General features: G+C 48.1%; 1 protein-coding gene across 1 annotated transcript in view; it reads right to left on the reverse strand.

Moving 5' to 3' along the window:
* The window catches only part of LOC146788701 (fatty acyl-CoA hydrolase precursor, medium chain-like), a 328,083-nt gene that overhangs the window by 66,505 nt on the left and 242,840 nt on the right, over positions 1–18,738 (reverse strand). Inside the window, exon 10 of the mRNA XM_085630306.1 lies at positions 14,699–14,846. Within this exon, the coding sequence (XP_085486432.1) occupies positions 14,699–14,846 (148 nt within the window). The remainder of the gene's footprint in view (positions 1–14,698; positions 14,847–18,738) is intronic.

Genomic DNA, 18,738 nt, shown 5'->3' on the forward strand with positions numbered 1-18,738 from the left:
TGCAATGCCTGTGTTTTGGTTGCTGTGCAATGCTTGGGTTTTGTTGCTGTGCAATGCCTGGGTTTTGTTGCTGTGCAAAACCTGGGTTTTGTGAATAAATAGACACACTTCCTCTTGTTAAAGCCTGCTTCAAGGGGCCATTAGTTTTTGATGTAAAGCCTGGTCTGGGTATCTTAGTAGATAAGACTGCGTCAGAACCTCCAGGCGATTGTATTGATCTGTCTAGTAATTCTCTTGTGGCAGGCAACAATGTATTTTGACACAGAAAAGGACACATTTTCAACAAAAAACTGAATTGTGAATCTGGGGGAGTCACTTGCTCAGGTTTCAGTCGGTTTTTTGTCTGTCTCCGGACCCTGCTTCGTTGGCCTTTGCACCAGTTCTTTTGTTTGTCCTACCAAAGTAGTATGTCAGCCTCACCATCTTTTGAAGGGTGAGCTGCATCCTTCCGCTGCTGAGGTTAGGATCTTCCATTCCAGTGCCTGAGGGACAATGTTTTCTACCTCTCAGCCTCTTGTTCTCCCTGTTCAACTCTTATCCCACTCAGGTCTTTTAATTTTAATACTGGCTCCCCGCCCAGCCACACCCCAAACTCCAGCTTCTTCCAGATCACATATTGGATTTGATTCATGGAAACGAGTCCAGGCATGCAAATTCATGAGCATGCATGGAGGGCTATCTTGGAATGCTTTTTACTTTGTATAACTAGCACGGAGGAATGGGAGAGTTTGGTGTAGCGAGCAAGGAAACCTGGGGATTCTCCTATGGCCAGCATGAAAGAAGGGGGGGGGGCTCTGCTTTTTCATTATTCGTCCATTTCCTACTAGCACCCGGAGGCCCTTTGGGTATTTGTATGCCTTATACATTTCAAAAATACTAAAATAAATCACAACTGTATTGAACAAGGGATCATAATGCAGTACCATGGGGGATTCCACTGCATCTAGCACAGAACAATGGGGGATTCCACTGCATCTAGTACAGAACAATGGGGGATTCCACTGCATCTAGCACAGAACAATGGGGGATTCCACTGCATCTAGTACAGAACAATGTGGGATTCCACTGCATCTAGCACAGAACAATGGGAGATTCCACTGCATCTAGCACAGAACAATGAGAGATTCCACTGCATCTAGCACAGAACAATGGGGGATTCCACTGCATCTAGTACAGAACAATGGGAGATTCCACTGCATCTAGTACAGAACAATGGGAGAATCCACTGCATCTAGTACAGAACAATGGGGGATTCCACTGCATCTAGCACAGAACAATGAGAGATTCCACTGCATCTAGCACAGAACAATGGGGGATTCCACTGCATCTAGCACAGAACAATTGGGGATTCCACTGCATCTAGTACAGAACAATGAGAGATTCCACTGCATCTAGCACAGAACAATGGGGGATTTCACTGCATCTAGCACAGAACAATGGGGGATTCCACTGCATCTAGTACAGAACAATGGGAGATTCCACTGCATCTAGTACAGAACAATGGGGGATTCCACTGCATCTAGTACAGAACAATGGGAGATTCCACTGCATCTAGTACAGAACAATGGGAGAATCCACTGCATCTAGTACAGAACAATGGGGGATTCCACTGCATCTAGCACAGAACAATGAGAGATTCCACTGCATCTAGCACAGAACAATGGGGGATTCCACTGCATCTAGTACAGAACAATGAGAGATTCCACTGCATCTAGCACAGAACAATGGGGGATTTCACTGCATCTAGCACAGAACAATGGGGGATTCCACTGCATCTAGTACAGAACAATGGGAGATTCCACTGCATCTAGTACAGAACAATGGGGGATTCCACTGCATCTAGCACAGAACAATGGGGGATTCCACTGCATCTAGTACAGAACAATGGGGGATTCCACTGCATCTAGCACAGAACAATGAGAGATTCCACTGCATCTAGCACAGAACAATGGGGGATTCCACTGCATCTAGTACAGAACAATGAGAGATTCCACTGCATCTAGTACAGAACAATGGGGGATTTCACTGCATCTAGCACAGAACAATGGGGGATTCCACTGCATCTAGTACAGAACACTGGGGGATTCCACTGCATCTAGTACAGAACAATGGGGGATTCCACTGCATCTAGCACAGAACAATGGGGGATTCCACTGCATCTAGCACAGAACAATGGGAGATTCCACTGCATCTAGTACAGAACAATGAGAGATTCCACTGCATCTAGCACAGAACAATGGGGGATTCCACTGCATCTAGTACAGAACAATGAGAGATTCCACTGCATCTAGCACAGAACAATGGGGGATTCCACTGCATCTAGTACAGAACAATGGGGGATTCTACTGCATCTAGCACAGAACAATGGGGGATTCCACTGCATCTAGCACAGAACAATGGGGGATTCCACTGCATCTAGCACAGAACAATGGGGGATTCCACTGCATCTAGTACAGAACAATGGGAGATTCCACTGCATCTAGCACAGAAAATGAGAGATTCCACTGCATCTAGCACAGAACAATGGGGGATTCCACTGCATCTAGTACAGAACAATGAGAGACGCCACTGCATCTAGCACAGAACAATGGGGGATTCCACTGCATCTAGCACAGAACAATGAGGGATTCTACCGCATCTAGCACAGAACAATGGGGGATTCCACTGCATCTAGCACAAAACAATGGAGGATTACACTGCATCTAGCACAGAACAATGGGGGATTCCACTGCATCTAGTACAGAACAATGGGAGATTCCACTGCATCTAGCACAGAACAATGAGAGATTCCACTGCATCTAGTACAGAACAATGGGGGATTCCACTGCATCCAGCACAGAACAATGGGGGATTCCACTGCATCTAGCACAGAACAATGGGGGATTCCACTGCATCTAGTACAGAACAATGGGAGATTCCACTGCATCTAGTACAGAACAATGGGAGATTCCACTGCATCTAGTACAGAACAATGAGAGATTCCACTGCATCTAGTACAGAACAATGGGGGATTCCACTGCATCTAGCACAGAACAATGGGGGATTCCACTGCATCTAGTACAGAACACTGGGGGATTCCACTGCATCTAGTACAGAACAATGGGGGATTCCACTGCATCTAGCACAGAACAATGGGGGATTCCACTGCATCTAGCACAGAACAATGGGAGATTCCACTGCATCTAGTACAGAACAATGAGAGATTCCACTGCATCTAGCACAGAACAATGGGGGATTCCACTGCATCTAGCACAGAACAATGGGAGATTCCACTGCATCTAGCACAGAACAATGGGGGATTCCACTGCATCTAGTACAGAACAATGGGGGATTCTACCGCATCTAGCACAGAACAATGGGGGATTCCACTGCATCTAGCACAGAACAATGGGGGATTACACTGCATCTAGCACAGAACAATGGGGGATTCCACTGCATCTAGTACAGAACAATGGGAGATTCCACTGCATCTAGCACAGAACAATGAGAGATTCCACTGCATCTAGCACAGAACAATGGGGGATTCCACTGCATCTAGTACAGAACAATGGGGGATTCCACTGCATCTAGCACAGAACAATGAGAGATTCCACTGCATCTAGCACAGAACAATGGGGGATTCCACTGCATCTAGTACAGAACAATGAGAGATTCCACTGCATCTAGTACAGAACAATGGGGGATTCCACTGCATCTAGCACAGAACAATGGGGGATTCCACTGCATCTAGTAAAGAACAATGGGGGATTCCACTGCATCTAGCACAGAACAATGGGGGATTCCACTGCATCTAGCACAGAACAATGGGAGATTCCACTGCATCTAGTACAGAAAATGAGAGATTCCACTGCATCTAGCACAGAACAATGGGGGATTCCACTGCATCTAGTACAGAACAATGAGAGACGCCACTGCATCTAGCACAGAACAATGGAGGATTCCACTGCATCTAGCACAGAACAATGAGGGATTCTACCGCATCTAGCACAGAACAATGGGGGATTCCACTGCATCTAGCACAGAACAATGGGGGATTCCACTGCATCTAGTACAGAACAATGGGAGATTCCACTGCATCTAGCACAGAACAATGAGAGATTCCACTGCATCTAGTACAGAACAATGGGGGATTCCACTGCATCTAGCACAGAACAATGGGGGATTCCACTGCATCTAGCACAGAACAATGGGGGATTCCACTGCATCTAGTACAGAACAATGGGAGATTCCACTGCATCTAGTACAGAACAATGGGAGATTCCACTGCATCTAGCACAGAACAATGAGAGATTCCACTGCATCTAGTACAGAACAATGGGGGATTCCACTGCATCTAGTACAGAACAATGGGAGATTCCACTGCATCTAGTACAGAACAATGGGAGAATCCACTGCATCTAGCACAGAACAATGGTGGATTCCACTGCATCTAGTATAGAACAATGGGAGATTCCACTGCATTTAGTATAGAACAATGGGAGACTCCACTGCATCTAGTACAGAACAATGGGGGATTTCACTGCATCTAGTACATAACAAAGGGAGATTCCGCTGCATCTAGTACAGAACAATGGGGGATTCTACTACATCTAGTGGGGGATTCTACTACATCTAGTACAGAACAATGAGAGATTCCACTGCATCTAGCACAGAACAATGGGGGATTCCACTGCATCTAGTACAGAACAATGAGAGGTTCCACTGCATCTAGCACAGAACAATGGGGGATTCCACTGCATCTAGTACAGAACAATGGGGGATTCTACCACATCTAGCACAGAACAATGGGGGATTCCACTGCATCTAGCACAAAACAATGGGGGATTACACTGCATCTAGCACAGAACAATGGGGGATTCCACTGCATCTAGTACAGAACAATGGGAGATTCCACTGCATCTAGCACAGAACAATGAGAGACGCCACTGCATCTAGCACAGAACAATGGGGGATTCCACTGCATCTAGTACAGAACAATGGGAGATTCCACTGCATCTAGCACAGAACAATGAGAGATTCCACTGCATCTAGTACAGAACAATGGGGGATTCCACTGCATCTAGTACAGAACAATGGGGGATTCCACTGCATCTAGCACAGAACAATGGGGGATTCCACTGCATCTAGTACAGAACACTGGGGGATTCCACTGCATCTAGTACAGAACAATGGGGGATTCCACTGCATCTAGCACAGAACAATGGGGGATTCCACTGCATCTAGCACAGAACAATGGGAGATTCCACTGCATCTAGTACAGAACAATGAGAGATTCCACTGCATCTAGCACAGAACAATGGGGGATTCCACTGCATCTAGTACAGAACAATGGGGGATTCTACCGCTTCTAGCACAGAACAATGGGGGATTCCACTGCATCTAGCACAAAACAATGGGGGATTACACTGCATCTAGCACAGAACAATGGGGGATTCCACTGCATCTAGTACAGAACAATGGGAGATTCCACTGCATCTAGCACAGAACAATGAGAGACGCCACTGCATCTAGCACAGAACAATGGGGGATTCCACTGCATCTAGTACAGAACAATGGGAGATTCGACTGCATCTAGCACAGAACAATGAGAGATTCCACTGCATCTAGTACAGAACAATGGGGGATTCCACTGCATCTAGTACAGAACAATGGGGGATTCCACTGCATCTAGCACAGAACAATGGGGGATTCCACTGCATCTAGTACAGAACACTGGGGGATTCCACTGCATCTAGTACAGAACAATGGGGGATTCCACTGCATCTAGCACAGAACAATGGGGGATTCCACTGCATCTAGCACAGAACAATGGGAGATTCCACTGCATCTAGTACAGAACAATGAGAGATTCCACTGCATCTAGCACAGAACAATGGGGGATTCCACTGCATCTAGTACAGAACAATGAGAGATTCCACTGCATCTAGCACAGAACAATGGGGGATTCCACTGCATCTAGTACAGAACAATGGGGGATTCTACTGCATCTAGCACAGAACAATGGGGGATTCCACTGCATCTAGCACAGAACAATGGGGGATTACACTGCATCTAGCACAGAACAATGGGGGATTCCACTGCATCTAGTACAGAACAATGGGAGATTCCACTGCATCTAGCACAGAACAATGAGAGATTCCACTGCATCTAGCACAGAACAATGGGGGATTCCACTGCATCTAGTACAGAACAATGGGGGATTCCACTGCATCTAGCACAGAACAATGAGAGATTCCACTGCATCTAGCACAGAACAATTGGGGATTCCACTGCATCTAGTACAGAACAATGAGAGATTCCACTGCATCTAGTACAGAACAATGGGGGATTCCACTGCATCTAGCACAGAACAATGGGGGATTCCACTGCATCTAGTACAGAACAATGGGGGATTCCACTGCATCTAGCACAGAACAATGGGGGATTCCACTGCATCTAGCACAGAACAATGGGAGATTCCACTGCATCTAGTACAGAAAATGAGAGATTCCACTGCATCTAGCACAGAACAATGGGGGATTCCACTGCATCTAGTACAGAACAATGAGAGACGCCACTGCATCTAGCACAGAACAATGGGGGATTCCACTGCATCTAGCACAGAACAATGAGGGATTCTACCGCATCTAGCACAGAACAATGGGGGATTCCACTGCATCTAGCACAGAACAATGGAGGATTACACTGCATCTAGCACAGAACAATGGGGGATTCCACTGCATCTAGTACAGAACAATCGGAGATTCCACTGCATCTAGCACAGAACAATGAGAGATTCCACTGCATCTAGTACAGAACAATGGGGGATTCCACTGCATCTAGCACAGAACAATGGGGGATTCCACTGCATCTAGCACAAAACAATGGGGGATTCCACTGCATCTAGTACAGAACAATGGGAGATTCCACTGCATCTAGTACAGAACAATGGGAGATTCCACTGCATCTAGCACAGAACAATGAGAGATTCCACTGCATCTAGTACAGAACAATGGGGGATTCCACTGCATCTAGTACAGAACAATGGGAGATTCCACTGCATCTAGTACAGAACAATGGGAGAATCCACTGCATCTAGCACAGAACAATGGTGGATTCCACTGCATCTAGTATAGAACAATGGGAGATTCCACTGCATTTAGTATAGAACAATGGGAGACTCCACTGCATCTAGTACAGAACAATGGGGGATTCCACTGCATCTAGTACATAACAAAGGGAGATTCCGCTGCATCTAGTACAGAACAATGGGGGATTCTACTACATCTAGTGGGGGATTCTACTACATCTAGTACAGAACAATGAGAGATTCCACTGCATCTAGCACAGAACAATGGGGGATTCCACTGCATCTAGTACAGAACAATGAGAGATTCCACTGCATCTAGCACAGAACAATGGGGGATTCCACTGCATCTAGTACAGAACAATGGGGGATTCTACCGCATCTAGCACAGAACAATGGGGGATTCCACTGCATCTAGCACAGAACAATGGGGGATTACACTGCATCTAGCACAAAACAATGGGGGATTCCACTGCATCTAGTACAGAACAATGGGAGATTCCACTGCATCTAGCACAGAACAATGAGAGATTCCACTGCATCTAGCACAGGACAATGGGGGATTCCACTGCATCTAGTACAGAAAATGAGAGATTCCACTGCATCTAGCACAGAACAATGGGGGATTCCACTGCATCTAGTACAGAACAATGAGAGACGCCACTGCATCTAGCACAGAACAATGGGGGATTCCACTGCATCTAGCACAGAACAATGGAGGATTACACTGCATCTAGCACAGAACAATGGGGGATTCCACTGCATCTAGTACAGAACAAAGGGAGATTCCACTGCATCTAGCACAGGACAATGGGGGATTCCACTGCATCTAGTACAGAAAATGAGAGATTCCACTGCATCTAGCACAGAACAATGGGGGATTCCACTGCATCTAGTACAGAACAATGAGGGATTCTACCGCATCTAGCACAGAACAATGGGGGATTCCACTGCATCTAGCACAGAACAATGGAGGATTACACTGCATCTAGCACAGAACAATGGGGGATTCCACTGCATCTAGTACAGAACAAAGGGAGATTCCACTGCATCTAGCACAGAACAATGAGAGATTCCACTGCATCTAGTACAGAACAATGGGGGATTCCACTGCATCTAGCACAGAACAATGGGGGATTCCACTGCATCTAGCACAGAACAATGGGGGATTCCACTGCATCTAGTACAGAACAATGGGAGATTCCACTGCATCTAGTACAGAACAATGGGAGATTCCACTGCATCTAGCACAGAACAATGAGAGATTCCACTGCATCTAGTACAGAACAATGGGGGATTCCACTGCATCTAGTACAGAACAACGGGAGATTCCACTGCATCTAGTACAGAACAATGGGAGAATCCACTGCATCTAGCACAGAACAATGGTGGATTCCACTGCATCTAGTATAGAACAATGGGAGATTCCACTGCATTTAGTATAGATCAATGGGAGACTCCACTGCATCTAGTACAGAACAATGGGGGATTCCACTGCATCTAGTACATAACAAAGGGAGATTCCGCTGCATCTAGTACAGAACAATGGGGGATTCTACTACATCTAGTGGGGGATTCTACTACATCTAGTACAGAACAATGGGGGATTCCACTGCATCTAGTATAGAACAATGGAAGATTCCACTGCATCTAGCACAGAACAATGGAGGATTACACTGCATCTAGTATAGAACAATGGGAGATTCCACTGCATTTAGTATAGAACAATGGGAGACTCCACTGCTTTTAGCACAGAACAATGAGGGATTCTACCGCATCTAGTACATAACAAAGGGAGATTCCACTGCATCTAGTACAGAACAATGGGGGACTCTACTACATCTAGTGCATAACAATGGGATGCAGCTCAGGGGTTTGTATACACTGGCATTCGGTGGCTTGGGGTTGACTGTCTAGGTCTGGAGGTGGGTGAAGGTGCAACAGTGTCATCAGGAGAAGGGGCCTTGGGAGTTGCTCTGTGTCGAGAGCTGGCAGTTGTTGCATCCAGGGTTGAGTGCGTGGAGGGTGCCAGGGTCATGGTGTGGGGGGTCGGGGGACCAGGGTCCAGCAGCCGCCATTAAGTAGGGGTCAGTGGGTGAGCCGCTGGGAGGCGTGAGTGGGAACACGCTGGGGGAGGGACCGTAGGGGCAGCAGTGGCGGTAAAGAAAGGCAAAAGGCAAGAAAACAGAGGCAACTGAGAAATAGGCAACATAGGGGAAAAAAGGCAGAATCAAAAGGCAAAAACAGAAAAGACATAAAAACTGAAAAACTGAAAAAGACAAAAAAAAGCTGACGCCCACGGAATGGACCAGCAGAAGAGTAGGCTCTTCCACTGGACCACCAGGGATGAGGCACAGGCAGGAGTCTGCGTGTGGAGGAGGGCCTCAACACCTATCTGGGTTACCAGAAGACGATGAGGGCAGTGCCTCAATGACGGAGCTGCGCGAGGGGAGAGCAGTAACCCTGACCAGGAAGTCCGAGGTCTTGCTCTCCTTGGCGCGCAGCGGCCGCCATTAAGTAGGGGTTGGGGAGCAGCTGGGAGGCAGGAGCGAGGAGCGGGAATAAACTGGGGGAGGGGCTACAGGGGCAGCAGGAATGAAAGGCAAAAGGCAAGAAAACAGAGGCAACAGAGAAATAGGCAACAAAGGGGGAAAAAACGCCAAATAAAAAGGCAAACACAGAAAAACAGAAAACATTACGATCCAGGGATCATGGAGATTGTCTCATGCTCCCAGTTAAGGTCGTTTTTGTATTGGTTTAGTAAGAGGGACATCTGAGCTGAGCTACTCTAGAGTGGCCCAGCGCAATGTTGATGGCTTTTGGCAGTGGCTCTCCTTGTTGATTCGGGTGTTTACAGGCCCCACAGGAGCTAAAAGGACATGTTTGGTTATCACTCAGCTCTTACTGCTGATACAGAACGAGGTGAAGTCCGCCTTTACATTTTAGCTACATGAAGTGCTGTTTTCAGACACAGGAAAGGTCAACCGAAGTGTTCCTGATTACCAAATGTGGAAGGCAGAACTACAGGGCGACCCTAAAGATTTAAACAACTAAAAAGACCTCTAGAAAGTGGATCTGTGAGCCAAAAGGCTATTCCACAGGTCACTAGGAGTCATTGAGGTGGGGCCTGGGATGACACGAATTAGCTCCTTAATCCCTCATAGGACAGTTGAAATTATGCGCAACAGTACCCTGGGTCTTGCCAGTCCAGAGCTTGACACAAAATTAGAGAGTAGCATGGCAACCCATTTTAAGTGATCAAGTGAACGAGATGTAAAGAATCTAAGGGGCAGATTTACAAGAAATTGCTGTTGCGTGGCAACGCAAGCCCTTTGGCTGCGCCACGCTGCGGCTCTTCCGAAGCACAGGGATGCAATATATTTACAAGAATATGTCGCATCTCTGTGCTCTCCCCTGCGCAGGCGCACAAACAGCTGCCATGCACTGGCGCAGGCAGCCTTGCACCATGGTGCAAGGATGCCTGCGTCGTGGGGAGATTGTTTTTCTCTAGGAAGGGCACCTTCCTGCACATAAATAATCACTACAGGCATTTTCCTCTGTCAATGGGTTCCCCCGCAACACCCATGGATTTTGACCCTGCCTCAGATTTACAAACATCACGTAAACCTGGGGCAGAGCCAAAACCTTACCCCTCCCCAGAGTCGAGCGTAACGAGGAGAAATGTTTTCATTTCTCCTTGTTTTTTCCTCTTCCCGCGTGTGCTGCGTTCTGCACCACACATAGGACGAGGAAAACACCTCCATGGATGGTTTTTGTGCAGCAAGGTGTCGCTTCCTGTACAAAATCAATCCTGCCAACAACGCAGACACCCTTGCGCCAGGCACCAAATTGTGCACAGGCTCAGGCTGAAAGGCCAGGAATGCACTGTATCGCGTAAATAGGGTGCACTCCCGCCCTTTTAAACTGGCGTAGAGCCGTGCATCAAAAACACTTGCGGTGCTGCCCCACGCCAATGTTTGTGAAATATGCCCCTTGGTTTGTAAAGAATATCACTCACCAGAGGACCACAACAGACACAACACAGGGCTTCATTTACAATTAATTGGCTTAGGGCAGCACTGCAAGTCTGTTGCAGAGATGTGTCTGAAGCTAGCTCTTTTGGTGCTCACAACAAACATACTTTCAGCCTGCTCTGTCCCCGCCATAGGACTCATTGACCTGCCTGCATGTGACTAATGGAATCATTATTGATGGCATTTCTTCAACCCAGAGCTGTCATTGTAATTTTTTAGGTAATGTCCCCCCTTTGCAGGCCATGGAGTGGTGGTGCTTATGGGTCATGTTAGAACTTGGGATTCAGGTTTGCAGAGGTCTGGACCGTGTCCAAGCAGGAACCACAATCCTACTCAGGGTACGTCAAATGTCACTAAAAGATAACCTGTGCTCACCCTCTGGTAGCTTGGCATAGAGCACTCAGGCTTATCTAAAGAGGCAAGGTGTCAAGTAGTTGTGCAACACACAATAACACGATAAAAACACCACAGAAAGACTCCACACAGGTTTCGGAGAATAGACAATAATTGTATAAATAAATCAAGACCAAAAGATAAAAATCCAATAAGTAGTAGTAGTAGTAATAACATTTTTTAAAGAATAAATGTGCATTTAGCTTTTAGAAGCAATAGGCTACAATGGGACTTATCTGGCCGTGCTGGACCGTGGTAAAGTCAACAGTTCAAGCTGACTACGATGGAGCACTGGCTGAGGACAAGAGCCACACAGGCCTAGGGAAACAAGTACCTTGATCCTGGTCACAACAGCGACATGTGAGGCGCAGTCGAGCGAAGCTTCGATGCCGATCCTGCGGTGTTGACAATGCGTCGGCTGTGATGCGTCGGTCATGAAGGTGATGTTCTGGATTTCTCCAGGCAGTCTAGGGGATGTATTGATCTCTAAACACTGCTGCAGTGGTGATGCGCGGTTCTGATGCGCCAGGCTCTCAAGACGATGCATTGCTTCTTGCGAGTGATGCTTCAGTTCTACTCTCACGGCTGGGTGGATGCACCTGTTCTTCTACATGTAGACTGGATATGTGTCGATTTCTCATGTGCAAGTATCTGGGCCACTTCCAATGAACCAGTCACAGGAGACTTTGATAGCCCTGAGTCTCAAGCAACAGGAAGCAAGCCAACAAGCCCCTGAAGATCACTTGGGTTACAAGGCAGAGTCCAGCTCTCCCTCAGCAGTGTTAGAGAACAGCAGGCAGCAAGGCAGCACAGCAGAAAAAGCAGGTCTTCCAGATCAGCAGCCCAACAGAGTGTTAGTCTTTGTGGCAGCTCAGCAGTTCTTCTGACAGAGATTCTGTACAGGTCCAGAAGTGTCTGATTTGAGGAGGTCAGAGACCTAGTACTTATACCCAGTTGTGCCTTTGAAGTGGGGTTGACTTCAAAGAAGGGTCTTTGAAGTGCACAAAAGCCCTTTCTTCCCAGCTCGGGCTGCAGGGGGGAATCAGCCCTTTGTGAGGGGACAGGGCAATGCCCATTACGGTGTAAGTGTCTGATCCTCCCTCACATCCTGCCCAGGCAGAGCCATCAGAATGCAGATGAGTGCTCAGACACACCTAACCTTCCTGTGTTTGTGGCTATCTAGAGGGAATGCACAAAGTGTTGCTGTCACTCACCCCAGATGTGTATCAGAGACAGGCTGCAGGACACAGAGCTGTAAAAGTGGCATTTCAAAAACAGTAATGTTAAATCTAACTTTACCAAAAAAGAGGATTTATCATTAACATGTCCATGATATAAAATATGTCAGAACTACTCCTTCTCAATCAGCTTAAAAGTTTAATAAGGAATTCCCAATGTTAACCTCTGAGAGACGTAGGCCTCACACTAGTGAAGAGTGAATCTAGATGTTTTTCACTACCATAACATGACAAAAATCTAAAAGTACATGTCTTACCTTCAACTTACAGAGCAACCTGTCTAATGGGCTACCTACGGCTCACCTTAGGGTTAATTTCTTTCTGTGTAATAAAAGGGGAGTTTAAGGCTTGGCAAAGGGGTTTAGATGCCAAGTTGAAGTGGCAGTAAAACTGCACACACAGTCTCTGCCGTGGCAGGCCTGAGAAATGCTCAAAGGGGCACTGTGCGGGTGGCACAATCACTGCTGCAGGCCCGCTAGTAGTACTTAATGTGCAGGCCCTGGGTATATGATATACTTCATTACAAAGGACTTACAAGTAAATTGCTCATGTTTTGATGATATTGGAACATAAGGGGGTGACATTGCATCCCAGACATGCTAGGAGTTCTGAGTGTAGAAGATCAAGGGCCATATGTAGGTAATTTCTATTTACCGATTCCTAAATACCGAATTTTACCGATTCGGTATTTAAGAATCTGTAAATAGAATGTAGGTAAAAAATCGGTAAATTTTACCGATTCGGTAATATTCGTTATCATCGATTCGGTATTTACCGTATCGGTATTAAGGCATACCTTCCCATTCATTTCTATTGGCCTGGAGGCCCATAGGAATGAATGGGAAGCCATTCACGATTACCGATTCGGTAAATACCGAATCGGTAATAGGGGGAGCATATTCAAGGGTGGCAGGGTGTCACATTGACATCCTGTTGCACCCCTGAATCGTGCATGTGTGCACATGTGGCGCATGTATGTCTGCCACATGGCACTTTTAAAAAAGCACAAAATTGCTTTTGAAACGGTATTCGGTATTTACCATCAACTTGTAGTTGGTAGTAAATAACGAATCCAGAAACCAAAAATGCACTCACTTGAGTGCTCCCTACATAGGATTTAAGGATTCGGTAATTTACCGTTTCGGTATTTTACCGATTTCTTAAAATACCGATTCGGTAAATTACTGAATCCTTAAAACCTGCCTCCTACATTAGAATAGGCTAAATACCGGTCGGTAACGGGAAAATTACCGATTTTCGGCCGTTACCGACCGGTATTTAGCTACCTACATATGGCCCTTAGGGTTTTGTTTGTCTGCCAAGGGGTGGTAACCCAAAGAACGTTTTGTCCCAGCCATATTAAACTTCCCTTTACCAGTTGCCAAGGACCAATTAGGAATTAGGAATATTTATTCAAATGATCGAATTGTATTCAAGATGCATGCAGTGCTAAAATAAAGTATGAAATGTGTATATTCATGACGAAAAACGATAGTTTTGCGCAGAGCGGAAAGTGTGAGGAGAAGTCTGGAAAGATGGTGGTCTCGTGGTTTTTCATAATGCTTTTCAGCAGCTGTAGAAAGATGCCTGGAGCGAGCGGCCCCAGGAACCACCAGCATCAACTCACACTCACAGGCAAAGGGCACAATCCTGTATGGAGCCTCCGCGATGACATCCCATGAGCCCCCGCGGGATAACGCCATCGGCTGAGACCCAACACATTGCTACAACACTAGAACTGTGACATCAAAACACCACTGGGCTTGATTCATCGATCCTCAGCCTGTGGTCAGACCAGCTTCGCCTCTGTGGCGCCTGCTTCCCAGAGTGCTTAGCAGCTCTGCTTCATAGCGCTTTGAATCCACCTCTTCAGCTCCTGATTCTTGGGCACTCTGTCATTCACCCATTCACTACATAAACTTTGTAGCTCACATCTCTACTGTCTGGCACTGAGGCGCTAGACCTACCTCTGTGGTACCTTGCTCTCACGACACTTTGAACGGTAAAGATAATGTCCCCAAAAAGCTCCAGGATGTTGTCTCGGATCTGAAAACTGTCCTTTGCATCTCGCAGGTATTCTGACAGTATCAGCTCTCGGAATGCGTTCAGAGGCCCCTGTGGAAAGAACACATGTGGGTTCAAAGGTTACTGGCACCTCTCTGAGCCACGGCACATCACAGCTCCACTTCCCTTGATGCCCGCATCTCCACCCCACAAGAACCCCCCAGAGGACTCAGAAAGACACACAGGGCCCGATTCACAGAACTAACTAAAGACAAAATCCTAAACTTACTACCATTTTGGTATTCACAGAAGTTAGGAATCCTAACTTTAGGACTCCTAAATGCCTCTGTGAATACCGAAAGTCTTAAAATTAGGACTTTTCTCAGTTTAGTAGTAGTATAGTTAGGAGTCCTAAACTGAGAAAAATCCTAATTTTAAGACCTTCGGTATTCACAGAAGGCATTTAGGAGTCCTAAAGTTAGGACTCCTAACTTCAGTGAATACTGAAATGAGTAAGTGCCTTCTGTGAATACCAAAATGGTAGTAACTTTAGGATTTTGTCTTTAGTTAGTTCTGTGAATCGGGCCCACATTGTTTAATGGAGTCAAGCATGAGACACAGGCAGCCACTTCCGCTGACCGCAGGAGAGGAAGTGACGTGCCTTGAGGCCTCCAGAGAGTGCAAAAAGAGACATGATTGTGCAGGAAGTGGAAAAAGGGACTGAAGAGCCTCTGAAAAGGGAGACCTAGGAAGAGTTTGTGGAGAGAATTGGGAAATTGAGGGATGCAGAGGCCAGTGTGTCACAGCCTAGGGGTACAAGGGGATGAGGAGCTAATATGGGTGGGACAGAGGCCAGTGTGGCACAGCCTAGGGGTACAAGGGAATGAGGAGCTAATATAGATGGGACAGAGGCCAGTGTGCCACAGCCTAGGGGTACAAGGGGATGAGGAGCTAGTATAGGTGGGCCAGAGGCCAGTGTTCCACAGCCTAGGGTTTCAAGGGGGTGAGGAGCTAATATAGGAGGGACAGAGGCCAGTGTTCCACAGCCTAGGGGTACAAGGGGATGAGGAGCTAATATAGATGGGCCAGAGGCCAGTGTGGCACAGCCTAGGGGTACAAGGGGATGAGGAGCTAATATAGGTGGGACAGAGGCCAGTGTGCCACAGCCTAGGGGTACAAGGAGATGAGGAGCTAATATAGGTGGGACAGAGACCAGTGTTTCACAGCCTAGGGGTACAAGGGGATGAGGAGCTAATATAGGTGGGACAGAGACCAGTGTGTCACAGCCTAGGGGTACAAGGGGATGAGGAGCTAGTATACGTGGGACAGAGGCCAGTGTGCCACAGCCTAGGGGTACAAGGGGATGAGGAGCTAGTATAGGTGGGCCAGAGGCCAGTGTGGCACAGCCTAGGGGTACAAGGGGATGAGGAGCTAGTATAGGTGGGCTAGAGGCCAGTGTTTCACAGCCTAGGGGTACAAGGGGATGAGGAGCTAAAATAGGTGGGACAGAGTCCAGTGTGTCACAGCCTAGGGGTACAAGGGGATGAGGAGCTAATATAGATGGGCCAGAGGCCAGTGTGGCACAGCCTAGGGGTACAAGGGGATGAGGAGCTAATATAGGTGGGACAGAGGCCAGTGTGCCACAGCCTAGGGGTACAAGGAGATGAGGAGCTAATATAGGTGGGACAGAGACCAGTGTTTCACAGCCTAGGGGTACAAGGGGATGAGGAGCTAATATAGGTGGGACAGAGGCCAGGGTGTCACAGCCTAGGGGTACAAGGGGATGAGGAGCTAATATAGATGGGCCAGAGGCCAGTGTGGCACAGCCTAGGGGTACAAGGGGATGAGGAGCTAATATAGGTGGGACAGAGGCCAGTGTGCCACAGCCTAGGGGTACAAGGAGATGAGGAGCTAATATAGGTGGGACAGAGACCAGTGTTTCACAGCCTAGGGGTACAAGGGGATGAGGAGCTAATATAGGTGGGACAGAGACCAGTGTGTCACAGCCTAGGGGTACAAGGGGATGAGGAGCTAGTATACGTGGGACAGAGGCCAGTGTGCCACAGCCTAGGGGTACAAGGGGATGAGGAGCTAGTATAGGTGGGCCAGAGGCCAGTGTGGCACAGCCTAGGGGTACAAGGGGATGAGGAGCTAGTATAGGTGGGCTAGAGGCCAGTGTTTCACAGCCTAGGGGTACAAGGGGATGAGGAGCTAAAATAGGTGGGACAGAGACCAGTGTGTCACAGCCTAGGGGTACAAGGGGATGAGGAGCTAATATAGATGGGCCAGAGGCCAGTGTGGCACAGCCTAGGGGTACAAGGGGATGAGGAGCTAATATAGGTGGGACAGAGGCCAGTGTGCCACAGCCTAGGGGTACAAGGAGATGAGGAGCTAATATAGGTGGGACAGAGACCAGTGTTTCACAGCCTAGGGGTACAAGGGGATGAGGAGCTAATATAGGTGAGACAGAGACCAGTGTGTCACAGCCTAGGGGTACAAGGGGATGAGGAGCTAGTATAGGTGGGACAGAGGCCAGTGTGCCACAGCCTAGGGGTACAAGGGGATGAGGAGCTAGTATAGGTGGGCCAGAGGCCAGTGTGGCACAGCCTAGGGGTACAAGGGGATGAGGAGCTAGTATAGGTGGGCCAGAGGCCAGTGTTTCACAGCCTAGGGGTACAAGGGGATGAGGAGCTAATATAGGTAAGACAGAGACCAGTGTGTCAAAGCCTAGGGGTACAAGGGGATGAGGAGCTAATATAGATGGGCCAGAGGCCAGTGTGGCACAGCCTAGGGGTACAAGGGGACGAGGAGCTAATATAGGTGGGACAGAGGCCAGTGAGCCACAGCCTAGGGGTACAAGGAGATGAGGAGCTAATATAGGTGGGACAGAGACCAGTGTGTCACAGCCTAGGGGTACAAGGGGATGAGGAGCTAATATAGGTGGGACATAGACCAGTGTGTCACAGCCTAGGGGTACAAGGGGATGAGGAGCTAATATAGGTGGGACAGAGGCCAGTGTGCCACAGCCTAGGGGTACGAAGTGATAGGGAGCTAGTATTGATGGGCCAGAGGCCAGTGTGCCACAGCCTAGGGGTACAAGGGGATGAGGAGCTAATATAGATGGGACAGAGGCCAGTGTGCCACAGCCTAGGGGTACAGGGGGGTGAGGAGCCAATATAGGTGGGACAGAGACCAGTGTGTCACAGCCTAGGGGTACAAGGGGATGAGGAGCTAATATAGGTGGGACAGAGACCAGTGTGTCACAGCCTAGGGGTACAAGGGGATGAGGAGCTAATATAGGCGGGACAGAGACCAGTGTGTCACAGCCTAGGGGTACAAGGGGATAGGGAGCTAATATAGGTGGGACAGAGGCCAGTGTGCCACAGCCTAGGGGTAGAAGGGGATGAGGAGCTAATATAGATGGGACAGAGGCCAGTGTGCCACAGCCTAGGGGTACAAGGGGATAGGGAGCTAGTATCGGTGGGACAGAGGCTAGTGTGCCACAGCCTAGGGGTACAAGGGGATTAGGAGCTAGTATAGATGGGACAGAGGCCAGTGTGCCACAGCCTAGGGGTACAAGGGGATGAGGAGCTACTATAGACGGGACAGAGGCCAGTGTGGCACAGCCTAGGGATACAAGGGGATGAGGAGCTAATATAGGTGGGACAGAGGCCAGCGTGGCACAGCCTAGAGGTACAAGGGTATGAGGAGCTGATATAGATGGGACAGACGCCAGTGTGGCACAGCCTAGGGGTACAAGGGTATGAGGAGCTAATATAGGTGGGACAGAGGTCAGTGTGCGTCAGCCTAGGGGTACAAGGGGATGAGGAGCTAATATAGATATGTGAGAGGCCAGTATGCCACAGCCTAGGGGTACAAGGGGATGAGGAGCTAGTATAGGTGGGACAGATGCCAGTGTGGCACAGCCTAGGGGTACAAGGGGATGAGGAGCTAATATAGATGGGACAGAGGCCAGTATGCCACAGCCTAGGGGTGCAAGGGG

This window comes from Triturus cristatus, chromosome 10, assembly GCF_964204655.1.
Source record: "Triturus cristatus chromosome 10, aTriCri1.1, whole genome shotgun sequence".
Taxonomy (NCBI): Eukaryota; Metazoa; Chordata; class Amphibia; order Caudata; family Salamandridae; genus Triturus; species Triturus cristatus.